Raw genomic sequence first — 19257 nt, 5'->3', positions numbered from 1 at the left:
ATGTCGGGCCGTTCCTGCTTCAGAAGAACTGTTTAAAATAATATTATACACGATCTGATAGAGAAACTGGATGCCTACTCCCTGATGACTAGTTTTCTATGTTCAGAGATTTTTACTTCATATTTTGGTATAGAGAAGCATTCAGTCATGTGAGCCCTTACCTGCAGTATGAAGTAGCATAGTCAAAATAAAGTTTCACCACTTCATCTGCTGTTTGTGAGAACTAGGCCTCTGTAGTTCTCTGTTTGTGAGAAATGATCATGCACAGATGAAAGAGGAGTTTGGCCAGCAATAGCAATGTGGAGTGGAGTGCTTTGAGTTGACAGTGGAAGGCGGCTCTGCTTCCATTGACTTCTCCAGTGCATGGGGGAAGTTCACCCACGATGGCTCTTTTCCGGCAAACTGTATAGTTACCCTGCATCCTTCGTAGAAGACACTGTTACTAACTTGCAAACCTCAAGTTCACAGAGAGAGCCAAGCATGGGCTGTGGAAGCAATGCCAGTTAAGGAGCCTGAATGGAAGTCAGGATTAGATCAAGGGGCATGGGGACTGATCCACTCCTGGCAGGCATACCTTGTGTACTCACTGAACCCAAGGAGGGCAGGCCCTACCTAGACGAGGGAATGGCAAGAGAGACTTTAGAGCCCAAAGATTCTAAAGTCCCCCTGCTGAGGGAAGGGTGGGGGAATTAGGCTCAGATCCAGGTATGCTGGTGCCAAGGAAGCTAGGCCTAAGAATACAAACTCACCTTCAGGGCCTGAGGAAGAACCAAGAGAACTTCCTACAAAGACATATGGTTGAAATAGAAACAGACTGTGCTATAATGAACCTGGGCCTGCCCACCAGGCAAGACTGTATCCCACAGCATTGTCATTAAAGGTAAAAGGAACCTTTAATACCACTTTTCAGTAAAAGTGCCCAATGCAGTTTACATAGATATAAATAAATAAAATGGCTCCCAAAGGGCTCATTCTCTAAAAAAAGAAAAATCAAGATAGACACCAGCAACAGCCATGGGACAGATGCTGTGCTGCAGATGGATAGGGCCAGTTGCTCGCCCTGCCAAATAAAGAGAATAGCTACTTTTTAAAAAGGTGCCTCTTTGCTCATTTAGCAGGAATATATGCTCTGTAGATTTCAGGGGCGTATCTAGAGTGGGGCAGGCAGGGCACATGCCCCAGGTGCCACTTGAAGGGGGCGCCATTTTTTTAAACTAATTTTTTTTAAATGGCCACCAAAAACAAAATGGCCACCGTGCATGCTCAAATGGCCTCTGTGAGGCCCTAGGCCATGCCAGTCCTCACAGAGGACATCTGAGCATGCATGGTGGCCATTTTGTTTTCAGCTGCCATTTTTTAAAAAACAAAATTTATTTTAAAAAATGTCCACCAGACATGCTCAAATGGTCCCTGCGAGGCCTTAGAGACCAGAGGGGTGCTGGGGAACCTTTTCAGACCCCCCCCCCATGGCCTTTAGGAAGCCCCCCAAAGGGGCTACAGGTAAAAAAAATTAAAAAATTAATATACTATGGCACTGTACACATATTCAGTTAGGCACTATGTACAGAGAATCAGGGCTTGTAAATACTGAGCTGAAGCTTATGAGCTAGGATTGTATTCATTTGCTCTTACTTTGCGCCTTGTGATAAGTGAGTTAAATGTGATGTCTTAAAAATATGGTTATTAATAGTGAGTTTGTCTTTGGATCAGTGTTAAATCCTTAGTATTAAGGCCCACTGGGAGTTTCTTGCTCTCTTTCTCTCATTTTAGCTGTCTTTCTGAAATACTAGAATTTATTCAAAGCAGTGACACAGTTTACTCTGCATATCCTTTAATTATTTTCAGAGTATCTGGGAAAAGTCAAATTCTCCATTTATTTTTAAAACTTATGTAATAGTGATGCTACAATGCATAGTAGAGAATTAGACAGTCACTTCTGTTTAGTTTTCCAAGTACACCTCCACATAGTATTTGGGTATTTCATGAGCCCCAGCATACTGAAATTTGTCGTTTTCCAGCATTTTTTGGTCTGGCTACGTCCACTGCTAAATAGTTTTTGAAATATTAAAAGATCAACGAGCTTGACTTGTATTTTTCAGCTGATATTATGGTAAAGTTATCTGAAAGATGGGTGTCAGATGTTTGGCACACTTTCAGTGCTTGCCCTAGGCGCTATTTTCCCTAGATACGCCTCTGGTAGATTTGCACATGTGAAATATTCTATAACATATTTACTCAAATACAAGAATACTCTGAATTTAAGACTTCTCCCATTAAAAAGAAAGATTCACTACAGGTAATACTTATATTAACTTGAAAGGGCCACTGATTTTAGGATGACACCCGAACTTCTAACAGCAAAGAACTAGTAAAAAAATCTAGTCTTGGATTCAAGTAAATACAGTATTGTGCACAGTTGAAACCATTAACAATTATGTATGTGTGTGGCTCTGTGGCCACCAATGGAGTTAATACAGGTTTTATCTTCAACACACGTTTTGGCATGCCTGCAGTCTAAACACATACCTGATATTACCACATCTGCAAAACAAACTGCTTGTTAAGTGTTTGCAAAATGCCTAATCTTAAGACCAGGTCTGGTATACCAACAGAGGCAATTTGTTTATACTGTGATGTCATATATACAGGTTCTCTTTCCACAAGTACCAATATTTTAAGTAAATTATCAAGCAGCAAGCATGGTACCCATGTGTTTCACAAAGTGATGAATGAAAAAGAAACAAGCTGCTCTTTTTGTAGACCTATCCACATTTTATTTTTTTCTCCACCAGTTGTGTGCTCTCCCAAAGGAATGAGATGGAGTTATTTTTAAGACCTAAATTGAAAACTAAAATCTATCACAATCGCATGTGTCACCTTCATACATAAGCCAGACTTCTAAACATTTTATTTTGTGGGAAGAAACAGCTGCCTCTTATTGCTTCCAGTTTCAAAAGGACAAGTTAGAGCAAAGCAGGTTTCCTCTGGATGATGCAGCAACTTATCAAGGAAAGGTGTGGAATCATTTTTAAAAGGCAAGTGTTGGAAATAGCTTGGAAATTCTTGCCATTGCAGGAACTGACCTAAACGTTGTACCTCCAAACTCTATGCGTATAGATCATAGATACAGCAAGTTCATATTTAATGGTATTCAGTTTAACCAAGATTCTCCAATAAGCTTTTAACCTGGCAGGTATGTTGATACAGAATCATCCTAGGCCACCCCCTCTGGTCTCTTATGAGATAAAATGTGCCCTATCATACTTCCTCCCATTTTGGACCTGCAGGACTCTTGGGACCTTTAGTAACCACCAGTAGTATAGACATGACCTTATTTTGGTTCCCTTCTCAGATAACTCTGGAAGAGTTTATAGAGCTTATAAGAACAGGGAGGTTTTCCAGCATAGTTCCTTGAAAATATCCTCTAAAGTCATCTTTCCTAACATAGTGGCCAAATAATGAGCAACTGGAAAGACTGAGCCAAGATCAAGCTTTCAGTTCATCTTTTATGTTGATCCAGCTGTCATGCAGGGCCCTATAACTATGTTTATCAGGACTCTTCGGATCTTTCTGAAATTGTAACCCTTCCCCTCTCTTCATTGCATTAACTTGTACATAGATATGTTGGTGAGAATGCACCAACAAGAAGGAAATAGGAGCAAATAAAACACACCATACCAAAGATGCCTCTAGGTCAAAGAATAAGGTTACTAGAATGCATCTAGCAGACCACGTCCAAGTAATCATTCCACATTTAGATGGCAAGGCAAAGCTCCATTACAGCATTACAGTGCTTAGCTGTTGGGTAATTAATAATAGTATTCCCAGGACTAGAGAACAAATGGCAGGACTTCTTGTAGGGGCCAGCAGAACTCTCTATTCCATAATATATGTTTCAGAAACCGGTACTGACCAATTATATGGACAAACCATTGTGATATACAAAGAGTGTTTAAGGCAATACAATGGGGAACCCAAAAGACAGTGTCTGGAAAAAGAGATTTAAAAACACAGCGGCTTAGTAGTACTATGGGAAGAATGAGCTTTAAATTAAAATGATACAATTCTGTGTGTGGTTCGCAAAGATATACAGGTTACGTCTTATCAGCAAACACTCCAGGTTTTTCCCCCTTTTGTTCCTTGTACAGGCAGTGTGGTAGATCTATCTGTAACAAGCAGATACATGCAAGCCTTTTACATCATGCCTGAACAAAGCACCCAAAATCTGAGCCAAAAGTGGAACATGATCAGGTCAGACACACCTGTTCACAAACCTGCAACCTGCTCAACTACCATCTCACAACTCTGCAAAGTCTGAGGAAACTATTATTGGCAAGCACAGTTTATTCCTGGGTGAACATTTAGCCGAACATATCCATTCTATTGCTGACCTTTCCAAGCTTAGGAAGTTCCTGCAACATCTTTAAATGGCATGCCTGGGAGTCAGATTTTTTAAACATAGTTAAATTTACAAAGTGAATCAAAGATTGCCGATTCTTGGGTCAATACGCAGGCTCTAACTCACAGCTGGTTAACACTGAAAAGAGTGCTTTGCTAAAGGGTCTGAGGGTACTAATGTAAATAACTGTATTTTAGTCAGTTCATAAAGACAACCTCACTTCAAATATGACTAGTCATCCATTCCCACTCTGATGAGTAGTTCTGTGTTTCTTGAAAACCTACACAATCTTTGAACAGCAGCAGTAGTTGGGAGTGGGGGCAGGAAATCACATTTACTGCTTTTCTCAATCAACCCAAGCCTGTGACAAGCTGTGGATCATACACACCTAATGCCAACAGGAAAAGTTACTTAGCAGTCAGTACACATATAAAGTGCTTTCCTTTCTCATACCAAGTCCATAACATAATGCAAACCAGATCCCCATTTCCAAACAAGAACACTCCCTACTTGTACAACTAAACAGAATACTCATATTAAAAATATAACCACCCAAATTAAGACATACGCCTAATTCAGTCCAGCAAAACTTCCCTAATCTGCTTCCTGCTTGGATAAACGAAGAATAATATCCTGACAACTGTTTAAACGATAATAGCAAGGCTGGCTCAGGACACACCTTGGCTGAATCCAGAGCTCTGGTGTATTTGTAACTCCATTTGTATTCTCCAGCTGTACCGTCTCACAGTCCAGTAAAGCTAGCGTTTTCCCAAGTGCAACAAGGAACAGCCAGTCCTTTGGAAGGCTGGTCTCCCTCTGGCTCTGTTCTTCTCATTTGGCAAGCTTTTCAGCACTGGGAGGAGTGGCCATGTCAAGCAGGGTGTGCCGCTGCTCCCAACTCATGTTAAAATGCACAGCCAGGATTTGGATGGTGCTTGCTGCTTGCTGGTGCAGAACACCTTTGGACTCAGTTAACATTTCCTAGTCTGCACAAACACACATATAGCTGTGCAGGGACAGCCTCCCTTGTGCCAGCTCCGGCTTGCAGCTAATGAGCCTTGATCACAAAACTGCTGTTGCTGATCAAGGGCTCTCCTAGCTGAAGCCAGGGGAACTCTCAGTATTTGGGCAGGATATTAGCCCAAGACAATTATAATCAAGAATCACAATGTCTGCATTCCACGTGTTGGAATGTGGTATGTACCTAAACACAGGCCCATAGCCAGCGGAAATCCAGGGATGGGATGGGATGGGATGGGATGGGATGGGATGGGATGGGCCTATCCCTCCTCCCATAAGTCTCTCCCCATGCCACCAGCTGCAGTCCCCATCTTGGATGCTATTTCCCCCATATTTGGGCTGCACCAACCAATGCAAAGCTCTCCCCACAAGTCTGCAGCCATTTGGAGGCTCTCCACAAGGAAAGCCAGGCTGCTGCTCCTCCCCTACCCAGCGATCAGCTGTAGGTCGGGTGGGCGGGACTTCCGGCGGCAGAGGAGTGTGTGAGGAAAGCCACGCTGCTGTTTCTGTGGTTGCCTGCCATTTGCCCTGCTGTGCCCCTGGGCCTTATCACCGTTGCTGTCCAGGGTACCTGCCATCTGCCCTGCTGCTATTACCACTGCTGTGCCTCAGAGAATCAGGGCAATGGTGAAAGGGTGGGACTGAGGGTGGGACTGAGAAAGATCTGTTTCCCCCTCCCCCTTAATATCTCGGGAATGGCTTGGCGTAGGGCTTTGAAATCAAGCACAAATATATGGCAGAGCTGAAGGACTGTGTGCATTGGATTTGACATGGATTGATCAATCCTCTGATTTTTAACACATTTTAAAAACTTTTTTAAAACTTCAAAAAAATTGTGTAAGTAGCTTGTTTCAAGCCAGAAAGTCACCAGAACTACTTGAACTGAAGCCCTCACTGAAGGACCATCATTACCACCCTCATGTGGAGGATTCTGTCCTTTGCCTTCATAAAAAAAAGGGTAATGCACCCCACTTTGATGCCCAACCCTTTAGGTCTCCTAGAATGGCTTAGCATGGGGCTTTCAAATTGGGCATAGACGTAGGACAAGGTAGCAGCAGCATGTGCAGTTAATATCAACTCTGTTCCTTGGAACTGCTCTGTGTTGCACTTTGTGTGTGTGAGATTCAAATCCATAGTTTTCTTTTGCTCTGTCTTTTACCTTGACCTCTGTATTCCGATATGTCAAATGGGCACATTTGTTCAAGAATGTTATCATGCTTAATTCAGAGGCAATATGCCATTCACTGCGTGCAAGTTGCAAGGGAAGAAGGCAGCAGGAGAGGGGAGTCCATAACCCACTCATGCTTCTTTGGCTGCTCACTGTGGAACACAGAACAGTGCAGTGGACAAGGCCTCAGTCTGCCCCAATAACAGCAAACAGACATGCTCTTAGAGTGGGTTAAAAACTTCTAAGCATTTTAAAACCCATCTTTTTCTGCAAAGGCAAGAAAACTTTTGCTATAAACTAGAAGTACTCCTGTTGTAGTTCTCAGTGAAGACAGCTTACAGTTTGGTAAATAAAAATGTGGATTTTTATTTCTTATAAATCAAGTATAGATAGGAACATAGGAAGCTTCCATATATAAAATCAGAACCTTGGTCCACCTAGCTCAATATTGTCTACGCAGACTGACAGCGGCTTCTCCAAGGCTGTAGGCAGGAGTCTCTCTCAGCCCTATCTGGAGATGCCAGGGAGGGAACTTGGGACCTTCTGCATGCAAGCAGGAAGGTGCTCTTCCCAGAGCAGCCCCATGTCCTAAGGGGAATCTCTCATAGAGCTCACACATGTAGTCTCCCATTCAAATGCAAGCAGGCAGACCCTGCTTAGCAAAGGAGACAATTCATGCTTGCTACCACCTAATGGTTCAGTGGGGAAGTAACTTGCCTAGGGAGCAAGAGGTTGCTGGTTCAAATCCTCGCTGGTATGTTCCCCAGAGTATGAGAAACACCTCTATCAGGCAGCAGAGATATAGGAAGATGCTAAAGGCGTCATCTCATACTGCGTGGGAGATGGCAATGGTAAACCAAACTACAGTAGAATACAGTTTTCTTTGACTGTATTCTACCAAAGAAAACCATGTGGCTCTGTGGTCGTCAGGAGTCAACACCAACTCGACAGCACAACTTTACTTTTACTTACCACAAGACCATCCTCCCTTGATAAACACTTAACAATGAAACAGACAATTGTCTCCTAGTGCTCCAGCTTTCAGGGCAATGCATAAATAGAAAAATGGGAGAGAAATTGGGAAATAAATAGAAAAATGGGAGAAAGCACATGCTCCCTCGAGTCATCCTGGCCTAAAGTAAGTGGGACCCTAGGAACCATGCTATTTGCTTAGTGGTAATGCTTTAGTAGCTGGAAAGAATGTGTGGCAACCAGGGGCCAGGCAAGAATTAAGAGCTAGACAAGTTAAGTCTTGACTCATTTTTGAACCGTTAAAATAAACTTTTCCTACCAACATAAAGTACATCTTTGCATGTATTGGCCCATGCCCCTTTTCCTTGCATCGCCTCCTACTACTGCCAGGTAACTGGCAATACCAGTATTACAGGTTGCCTATATCAACTTCCTTCGTAATTCAAGCTGTTAAGTTGTCATTTTTGCAACCTGCACTATCTAGAAGCCTTATGGTGGTTTTAGTTTTTTAACTCACCACCATGCATAACAATCATGCTGACATCAGCCTACCAAGGACCAGGCATTATGCTGTTTGTATAGGAAGATGCTGAAAGGCATCATTTCATACTGCATGGGAGGAGGCAGTGGTAAACTCCTCCTGTATTCTACCAAAGAAAACCACAGGGCTCTGTGAGAGCCAGGAGTCAAAATGGACTTGACAGCATACTTTACCTTTATTCTATATTTTAAGACAATAAAGTGATGAATGTACACTAAATTCACCCTGCAAACATCCACACACACATTCACCCTGAATCTCTTGTCACTTTTGCCACCTAGCTGCAATATTTACAGTGTTATATGTTACACACGCGTACACAGGCTGACATCCTAACAAAGCACATGTTTTAAAAAGGACTACACTGCAGGGACCTCAGCAACATCTGTGTCTTCCAAAGCACGAGTGCAAGCAAAGCAGGGATGTTTCACCCACTTGTGCAACAGTGTTTATGTAAAGTGACTGGGGTAGTTGCATATGGGCCGTGGATGCAACCCTTCAGGCTCTCTTTATGCATGTGCTCTGTTAGTATGTTAAGCAATAATAGGCCTGTCTCCAACCTTCCATGGCTTGACAATGGAGGATAGCAGCCTCCCAACTATAGGCAGTCTTGCAGGAAACTGATTATCGAGGCCAGGCCTGCTCAACTTGGGGCGCCCAGCTGTTTTTTGACTACAACTCACATAATCCCCAGCCACAATGGCCAATAGCCAGGGATGATGGGAGTTGAGGTCAACATCTGCGGAAGGGCCAAAGTTGAGCAGCCTGAGCCAGTGTGGTGTAGTGGTTAGAGTGCTGGACTAGGACTGGGGAGACCCGAGTTCAAATCCCCATTCAGCCATGATACTAGCTGGGTGACTCTGGGCCAGTCACTTCTCTCTCAGCCTAACCTACTTCACAGGGTTGTTGTGAGGAGAAACTTAAGTATGTAGTACACCACTCCTGACAGAGGGAGTGTAACTTTGTTGGTCCTTTTGAATCTCTTGGTGGTTTTCGATACTGTCAGCAATAGTATCCTTTTGGAACATCTGAGGGGGTTGGAGGCACAGCTTTGTGGTAGTTCCACTCCTATTTCTTGGGCAGATTCCAGATGGTGTCCCTTGGAGACTGTTCTTCAGAATTGGGACTTTCATATTGCTTCCAGTGTTAATATCTACATGAAACCGCTGGAAGAGCTTATCTGGGGATTAGGTGCAGGGTGTTATCAGTATACTGACAACACCCAAATCTATTTCTTCATGTCACTATCATCGGGAGAAGGCATAACCTCCCTAAATGCCTGCCTGGAGATGGTAAGGCTGGATGAGGGATAACAAACAGGCTGAATCCAAATAAGATGGAGGTACTTGTTGTGTGGGGTCAGAACTCAGGAAATGATTTTTATCTTCCTGTTCTGGATGGGGTCACATTTCGCTGGAAGAAACAGGTACTCAGCCTGGGGGTGCTTCTGGATCCGAATCTCTCTCAGATGTCCCAGGTTGAGGTGGAGGCCAGAGGTGCTTTCAATCAGCATTGGCTGATATGCCAGGCACATCTGATATGCCAGCTGCATCTGTCTTTTTTGAGATGAACTACCTCAGTACAGTGGTACATATGCTGGTAACCTCCAGAACTGACTACTGCAATGCACTCTATGTGTGACTGCCTTTGGACATGGTCCAAAAACTGCTATTGGTACAGAATGCAGTAATCAGGTTGGTCTATGGATCATCTCAGAGAGACCATATTACTCCTGTATTGAAAGAACTACACTGGCTACTAATAAGTTTCCAGGCAAAATACAAGTTGCTGGTTATAACCTATAAAGCCCTAAATGGATTAGGTCCAGGTTATTTAAGAGAAGGTCTTCTTCACCATTATCTCCCACCATTAGCTCCTAGTGGCAATGCTTTAGTAGCTGGAAAGAATGTGTGGCAACCAGGGGCCAGGCAAGAATTAAGAGCTAGACAAGTTAAGTCTTAAGATCATCCAGAGAGGTTCGTCTACAGTTGCCAGCAGCCCATCCCGTGGCTACTCAGGGGGGGGCCTTCTCCATTGCTTTCCCCAGGCTCTGAAGTGTGCTCCCTGCTGAAATAAGAGACTCCCCATCTCTGACATCTTTTAAAAAGTCAGTCAAGACGCATCTGTTCACCCAGGCTTTTAATTAGATTTATAGTTTTAAATAGCTTTTAACATGTCTTAAATTTTAAATTGTATTGTTTTAAATTTTGTTTTAATTGTATTTTTATTGTAAATTGCCCAGAGAAACAAGTTTTGAGCAGTATATTAATTTGTTAAATGAATGAATGAATGAATGAATGAAGCAAGCAAGCAAGCAAGCAAAACAGCTGGTCCCTAAAAAGAGCATCCATAAACAGGGAAAGGGAGAGAGAACAGACATCCTTCATGTCATGAGAAATCTCATATTTTCTGACAATGAAGGCATCAGATTAAGCAAGGTAAATCTGGTAGCAAAGAAGGTATTAGATACAGAAGAATCATTTCTAGCGAGCATTCACTTCAACACACACAAAATGTTACAAATAAAAGCAGGTAAGTCTAGATATTGGCCAAAACTGTTTTAATATCTGCTTTTAACTTGAAATTTGGTTTCACGTTACCTACCCATGGGTACTTTCTAGCATTTTTAATTTCATGTTCTGCTTTTGCCATCTTCCTAGACAGATTTTGGATTAAAGGTCCTAAACTCTTACTTAGCATATGTCTACTTCTTGTCATATGTTCTGTGATGAAACTTTCATATTATTTCCAGCATGGTGTTTCAGCCAGTATTCATTTATAAAATCATGAAATGCCATGTCTGGAAGTCACACTTTTGAGCCAGGATAGCTTTCTTACTGTTATGGTTGCATGAGGGCTAGCTGTGATTATTGAGCAGGAAAGGGAAAGAACAGTGCACATGCTCAGAGGATCTTCTTACTCTTCACATAATAGCAAAGGCCTAACATTCTGAACCATTTATAGGGCCTTGCCTCAAACCTGTCCTAAGCTCCAGTTGTGTTAGTCAGATACAGCTCTCTCATTTATTTTTTTAAGGGAAATCCAATTCATGAAAAAGCTTCCCCAACATCCACCTGCTGCTGTCTTTTAATCACTAAAAGTACTTAACAATCATTAGTTAATTAATCCTTACAACCCTTCCTCCCCAGCCCCTGCACATGCGCACCCATTCCCTATGGCAAGTGAACGTAATTATCTCATTTAACAGAGTGGGAAATCAAATTAAGCAGGAGTGATGAGTACCTGGGATGTTTCAACACCACTCGGGGGAACCAAAGTGAGAAGAAACTGTTCCAATCCTTTCTATCTAATAGGAAGTCGAGGGTGGTCATTGGGGATGCTGCCTCTGTCCCCTGGAAAATGGGTGTTGGAGTTCCACAGAGATCAGAGTTGGCACCAATTCATGTGAAGCCACTGGGAGAAAATATCCATCATTCCTTCACTGAGAACTGGACCCAGCTCTGAATTTCATTTACTGCATGCTACTGCCTCTGTCCTGAACCCCAGCATTTGGAAGTTGAGGTCAGGTAGATGAGTGTTAATGGACTGAAAATGAAACTAGACAAGTCAGAGGTAATGCTAATAGGATCTCATTAGGACTTAGAAGAGGTACTTTGTCCTATGACTGGTTATAATTGCTGCATTAGAGAAATTGATTTACTCTGGACCTCAGACACACCAATAATCCCTGGAGTTCACATCTGCAAAGCCAGAGACTGAAGGGAAAGTGTACTCCTTTGCCATCAGTAACCAAACTGAGGCTGGGAATAAAGCTTTCCCAGAGCCATGTCCTCCATGCCTTTCACTCTAAACAACTAGAGATTATTTTTTATTTGTTTGTTTGTTTATCTATCTATCTAACATTTTGATACCGCCCAAAACTTACATCTCTGGGCGGTTTACAACAACATTAAAACATTAGTTAAAAACAAAAAGGAATTTAAAGTATGACAATTTTAAATTTTTAAAATAATATTCTAAAACAACATTAATCAAAACAGTATCAGTTAAAAGCCTGGGTGAACAGAAGCATCTTTAAAGACTTTTTTAAAATTGTCATAGATGGGGAGGCTCTTATTTCACTAGGGAGCACATTCCAAAGCCTCGGGGCAGCAACGGAGAAGACCCATGCCTGAGTAGCCACCAGACGAGACAGTGGCAAATGCAGATGGACCTCTCCTGATGATTTCAATGGGCGGTCGGGTTCATGACGAAGAAGATGTTCTCTTAAATACCCAGGGCCCAAGCTGTTTAGGGTTTTAGAGGTTATGACCAACACCTTGTATTTTGCCTGGAAACATATCGGCAGCCAGTGTAACATGATCTCTCCTAGATGCCCCAGAGACCACCCTGGCTACCGCATTCTGAACCAACTATAGTTTCCGGACTACATACAAGGGCAGCCCCAAATAGAGCGCATTGCAGTAATCCAGTCTGGAGGTTACCAGCAGATGTACCACTGTTTTGAGGTCATCTATCTCAAGAAACAGACGCAGCTAGCATATCAGCCGAAGCTGATAGAAGGCACCTCTGGCCACTGCCTCAACCTGGGACACCAGGGAGAGTTTTGTATCCAGAAGCACCCAGACTGCATACCTATTCCTTCTGGGGAAGTGTGACCCCATCCAGAACAGGCAGATCAAAATAGTCTCCCAAGTTTTGATCCTGCACAATGAGTACCTCTGTCTTAATTCAGTCTCAGTTATCCCTCATACAGCCCATTACCAACTCCAGGCAGGCATTTAGGGAGGTTATGCCCTCTCCCGATGATGCTGACATGGAGAAATAGATTTGGGTGTCATCAGCATACTGATAGCACCCTGCACCAAATCTCCTGATGATCTCTTCCAGCGGTTTCATGTAGATGTTAAACAACATTGGAGACAATACGGAGCCTTGAGGGACATCATACAAAGTTCAGATTTTGAAGAACAACAGTCTCCAAGGGACACCATCTGGAACCTGTCTGAGAGAGAGGAGCAGAACCACCACAGAGCAGTGCGTCCCACTCCCAACTCCCTCAGACGCTCCAGAAGGATACTATGGTTGATGGTATGGAAAGCTGCCGAAAGGTCCAAAAGGACCAACAGAGTCACACTTCCTCTGTTCATTCCCAGTTGGAGATCAACCATCAGGCCGATCAAGGCAGTCTCCACCCCATAGGCAGCCCAGAAGCCAGTTTGAAATGGGTCTAGTTTCCTCCAAGACTGTCTGGAGCTGGGAGGTCACCACCCTCTCAATTACCTTGTCCAGCCAAGGAAGGTTGGAGACAGGCCTGCAGTTACTCAGCTCTGAGGGATCCAAGGTAGACTTCTTCACAAGCAGTCTAATAATCGCCTCCTTAAGACTAGGAGGCATCATACCTTCCCTCAGAGACACATTTATAATGTCTATCAGGCCTTCTACAACAACTGCCCTGCCAGATAGTATAAGCCATGCTGGGTGAGGGTCAAGAGGACAGGTGGTGGGCCGCACCGTTCCAATCAGCTTGTTCACATCCTCAGGAGTCACAAACTGGAACTGATCCAACCTAACCACATAAGAGGAGTTGCTGGACACCTCCACATCAGACACTGAAGTAATTGTGGAGACGGAATCTAAGTCAGCCCAAATATGAGATAATTTTTTTCCTACAAAGTATTCATTAAACACATCACAGCGGGTAATTGGTGGTTCCAGATTCTGATTCAAGGGAGGAAGGACACATATTAGCCCTCTCACAACCCTGAACAACTCCGCTGGATGTGAACTTGCGGATGCAATACGGGCAGAAAAGAATTGCTTCTTTGCTGCATGTATTGCCTGAGCATAATCTTCAAATGAGCTCTATGTTGCAATCTGTCGGACTGAAGCCGAGTCTTTCTCCACCTGTGCTCCAGTCATCTACCTTGCTGCTTCACTTAAATTAGATTACCATTCACTTCACTTAAACTTTTTCAGACAGCTGATATTTAGGAATGCTGATCCCTCATGCAGGTTCCATTTCTCTCTTAAAAAAACACACCACAAAACATTAAAATCTAAGTCACCGACTATTTAATCTAGACTCCTTTACAATGTCGTCCATTCTTTGCAGTCTCTGATGAATAGGAGATCAGGTATACTGTTCAGGGTCACACAGTTAATTAGTGATAAGTTTGTAATGAAAATTGACAGCCTGGCCCTCCATGTTCATGCAGACTATATTCTACTGTGTTTTGTACAAAGAGACAGTGAACTGCATATCCCTTGAGCTATCTTAAAGGAGGATGAAAAACTGCAACAATCCAGATAAGATTTTCTTTCTGAAGCCAGGGTTCCAGACATGAGTGACAGTTCCAGAAATTTAAACCTATAAATTAAACTCCCGAAATTAAAAAGACTCTCTGTTAACATGAATAAGAGGGCTGAGCACGCTGGATGCTTTGTACTCTCTTTAAGCCTCCAATATTGTCCACAAGGCTGTTTGTAATCTTCTTTGGTGTTTTTCCACAGTTGGGCATAACCAGTGACCCAGCCAATACTAACTAACTGTCGTGTGACTGGGCACCAAGAAAGAGATCAGAAATTGATAAACAGATTTTCTAAAAAACAACACCACACTTGGCAGTATAAAGCTTTAAAACAGAGGATTTGCTTGCTGCCAGTAAAGGGTGGGGAGAATCAACAGTGCTTAACATCCTCATTAATGAATTGGCCTAAATTTCATTTTGATTATTAGCGTCTTCATAATGAAGCATTCAAGTCTTGCCTTTAAGAAGACAAGTGCTTTTGTTCAAGGAGTTCTATATCAGAGGTTTAAGTAAAACTGTTACAAGGTAACCAGTATAACAGCCAGGTCATGAATCTGTTGATGAAAATTAAAGCACATCAGAACCTAAGCTGTGTCTGTCTGTGTCATCAGCTTCCGATACATACTTGTAAGAAAATGTCATTGAAATAAATGGAATTAAGAGTCAATTCACAGGAAGCCTGGCTGCATAGCTTATTCGAGTATGGAGATACTTGAGTGAACCTTGGGCTTATATATCCTGCACCACCACATGTATAACTAATCAAATCATTCATATATATATATATATATAGAGAGAGAGAGAGAGAGAGAGAGAGACAGACAGACAGACAGACAGACACACACACCCTGGTCACCAGATGCTGCTGCTGCTGGTGCTCTGTGTGTACATCTAATGAACAATTTAAAGCACAAAGAAAGGGTTCACAATAGCAGAGCAGATCTCGGTTCAAAGACATTAGTCTGCCACCATTACAACTAGCTTATCTGTTATTGGAAAGTTGATATGCCCAAGGCTTCCTCTTATTCACCCTCCTTGAGAATAATCTACATACTTGGGTTGTGTGACTCCTGGACGTTACTTCCATATAAATGTGTTTTGAATTGTGATGTTCTAATATCAAACTTGGTGACCTCCTAAACAGTAAAATATACATTCCTGCATTAGTGGAAAAGAAAAATGAGACAGAATCATTGCTAAGTCAAGAAATCCCTTCTGGGGTTTATCCAGATCCATATGAGGAATACTGTAAGAAGGTTTGTAGGGTACTAACTTTCACATGAAGACTGGATATGAAGTGCCATTGAGGAGTAAAGGAGGAGAAGATATGGAACATAGGATGATAAATTATACCAAAATGAATGGTGAAGATATGGCCTCCTAGCAGTTTTTTTTTTTTTTTGGTTTTGTTTTTTACACAAAGTACAAGATAATGAAGAATCAGCTCAAGCCTCACATCAGGCATAAACTCAGTAATTTTGCACAAAGCAGCCCACTATCTTACAGACTCCATCTGTGAAAACAGAAATAAAACTGGCTTGTCTCCCAGGCTGTTGTGAAGCTATAAATCATTTGGTACAAGTGCCTGCTGCAAAAATAAAATAAAATAAATCTACAAATACCTTTGGCTTACAGTTTTGCTACAAATTCTGCCAGCTATTTGGAATTAGGAAAACTCTAAGTGTCCCTCAAACACAACTGTCCATGAGATGATCCCATCCCTAACTGAAATAGTTAGGAACGCAATATGTGCTTTGAGCATCCACTCAGGAATATAATCTTTAATTCCTTAATTAAAGCCCCTGGTGGCACAGTGGTAAAAACTGCCGCCCTGTAACCAGAAGGTTACAAGTTCTATCCTGACCAGGGGCTCAAGGTTGACTCAGCCTTCCATCCTTCCGAGGTCGGTAAAATGAGTACCCAGAATGTTGGGGGCAATATGCTAAATCATTGTAAACCGCTTAGAGAGCTCCGGCTATAAAGCGGTATATAAATGTAAGTGCTATTGCTATTGCTATTAATTTAGAAATATTGTCGTGATGGACCACAATTATTTATTTGCCACAGGACCACATTATATGTCCTGCTTTTCAGCTGGGCCCTGTTGTGTTGTTTTCATTAAAATTATATTACAGCTGAAAGCGTTAGGGATATACAGGTCATGAATTCCTAGACAAATTCCATTTTTATTGCAGGGATTAATAAAACATAGTAATAAAGAGCAGTGGTCAAACTAGCCAGAGCCAAGCCCCTGAGACAGTAAGACCCAAATCTCTGGGAGCCATTCTATCCTGTTTCTCCAGCGAAGTGATATTCGTGTCGGAAAATCACCACTTTCCTTAAAAACCATTTCAAGCTCTGGCACCTTTGGCGTCTATGAACGAAATCAACAGAACTGCTTAGGAACACAAATCAATCATATAGTTTACATAGATGGCTGAGACATGCCACCCAATAAGCAGTGGCCTATAATTTTTCTCCCCACTCTTACCACAATGACTATTCTATCACCCTCTGAAGTAAGGCGGGGTGGGAACTGTCCCGTAGTTGTGCTGCACTCAGTAGCAGAACGCAACTGTGGGAAGATCTTCACCCCCTCTCCAGCCTGAGGTGGGTAGGAGAGGATCTGGAGTTGCTGCTTTGTTGTTTGGTGACTGCCAAGCAATGTTCCCTCTAACAGGGATCCCCAGATATTGTTGAATACAACTCCCAGAATCCCCGCCAAAGGCCATTGCAACTGGGAATGCTGGGAGTTGTAGTGAACAACATCTGGGGATCCCTGTTAGAGGGAACACTACTGCCACGGTGCTAAGAGCAGTCAAGAAGCCCAGCACCAGAACAAGGCCAAGTCTTATCCTTGATGGCTAAGCAGCCAACACCTATTTGGGTACGTGGCTCTTTGTTTTTCAGTGTTTGTCATGAAACACCCATAGAATTGCTAGTTCCTTCCATTCAAAAATGCCATGGTTCGATCCAAACACAACAGAGAGCCAGGACTTAATCTGTCTCAGGCAGGTACACACACTCCCCTTCACAGGAGAAGGAGTGTACTTCGGAGGATGGGTTATAACCCTGTGCTTCATTGCAAGGCACGCAAACAAGTGATGGCTCCCATCAACCCTAAGTGCAGCTCCTGACTAATTCTTTATTAGAACTGTATATGCTCAATACTTCACACAGTCCACATACACCCACACCCCTAGCACCGTGTGGATGCAACAATTTTGTTGTAAATCATCACGAGACATGAGCTTTGGGCAGTATAAAAATATGTTAAATAAATAAATCTGTTCCCACCGCACAGTGCTGTGCCTTGCCCAGCACCAACCTTTGAGAGTAATGGAGCCATCTTGAGCCCTAGCACCATCTTGGAAAGCACATATGGAGTGCTGGCAAGCATAGCCTATAGAGCTTTATGGGGAACGTACTGGCAAATGCTTCTCAGAGCTCAGTGCATGCCTTCCCAGATGGTGCTGGAGCTCGATAGGGCTCTGTTTCTATTACAGGGGCCCCCAGCACTGGGCAATGCACAGCACTGCACAGAGGTCAGTATGGTAGGAAATGACTTTCCCATTGAAGGACCCTGTTTGAAAAACAGTGAAAATCACTGGCTTAGAACAAGTCATCACTGGGGAGGAAGGATTCTACTGCACATCATGGCTTAGACACCCAAACCAAATAAGCCAGGATCACCTGCTTCATATGAAATGAGAGATCGTGGCTCATTTTAAGCCACAATTAAATGTAGAATCATTCTTCCTCTTGAATATAAGGGGTAGTGGGGAGCAGGTATACCTGTAATGCCCTGCCTGCTCAGAGTCCTGAACTCTGCTGCCCCTTGTGGCAGCCTGCCATATTTCAAGCAGATTCCTAGGCTTCTGAAGCCCTGAGAAGTGCCATCCCAGGCATCTACACACTGGCCTTCTCACTGGGGCAGGAAGTATAAAGAGACTTCTGGGCTGAAGCAGCTCTTGCCTCAGTATCAAGTTTCTCCTGATCTGGTGCACATCTCCTAGCCATTTCTTCTGATCACTCAGTGTGACCCTTGGCCTATTGTGACTCCTGTCTACCTGTTTGATCACTCTGGCTCCTGACAACTGACCCAGTTTTGACCCTTGGCATGGCTTTGACTCCAGGCTTCTGTCTTGACCTCCCTGACTGGATGACTACTTAGTATGTGTTTCTGCATGTCCTGACCTCCAGCTTCTGTCTCACCCTTTGGCTCCAATTCCTGATGGATTACCTGGCTTGAATCCTGGCATGTACTTGGCTCTTGATCTTCTAGTCCCAATTCATTACTCTCTCAGTCTTGGTTTCTGGACTCACATCTCCAAGTACTGCTGCCTAAGGCCCAGCTGATCTGACAGTACTCAAGGCTAGATATCACATGAAAGAAAGATTTAATTCTGGCTCTGTGTTACATATGAACAAGGCCAGTTTGAATTATCCAGTCATCTAGGAAGCACACAGTAGGAGCTGAACTGGACATAAATATATGATGTATTGTCTGGATCAACCAGAATTTAAAATCAGGAATTCTTGTTTGTCCTTTATCCTTTAACTGGTACCCTTTATCATAAAGTTCCAAAGTGGAACAAGAAGCAGCAACTTAGTTTTCCCTGATGCCAACATGACTGTATTGGTGTTTCAGAAACACATTTCCAGGCCAGGTCTGGTCTTTGCCCATTGAAACCCAAACTATGTCTCAGCACTCCACCTACCAGCTGACCCATTGTCTTCCCTGAACAACTTCCCCCGTTTCAGCCAGTCCACTTGACCATTTTTCTGTTGTCCTACACTCAAGTTTCAGTCACTTTCTAGATGTAATTGATAGACTTGAAATGGACTTTGCTTCCACACTTACTCTTCTGTGGATTTGATCCAG

At 43.0% G+C, this 19257-nt stretch overlaps 1 protein-coding gene across 2 annotated transcripts in view; it reads right to left on the bottom strand.

Moving 5' to 3' along the window:
• ABLIM1 (actin binding LIM protein 1) overlaps window positions 1-19257 on the bottom strand; it is a 325523-nt gene that overhangs the window by 264144 nt on the left and 42122 nt on the right. The window contains exon 1 of one of the 2 annotated variants that reach the window (XM_053312318.1): window positions 5079-5179. The exons of the other annotated variant lie outside the window; for it this stretch is intronic. Within the exon in view, the coding sequence (XP_053168293.1) occupies window positions 5079-5118 (40 nt within the window). The 5' untranslated portion in view covers window positions 5119-5179. Of the gene's footprint in view, window positions 1-5078; window positions 5180-19257 lie in introns of those variants that run through there. 2 annotated transcript variants of the gene reach the window in all.

The sequence above is a fragment of the Hemicordylus capensis genome, chromosome 3, assembly GCF_027244095.1.
Source record: "Hemicordylus capensis ecotype Gifberg chromosome 3, rHemCap1.1.pri, whole genome shotgun sequence".
NCBI lineage: Eukaryota > Metazoa > Chordata > Lepidosauria > Squamata > Cordylidae > Hemicordylus > Hemicordylus capensis.
The sequence above is the reverse complement of the archived record's forward strand: the minus strand, read 5'-3'. Positions and strand labels throughout refer to the sequence as shown.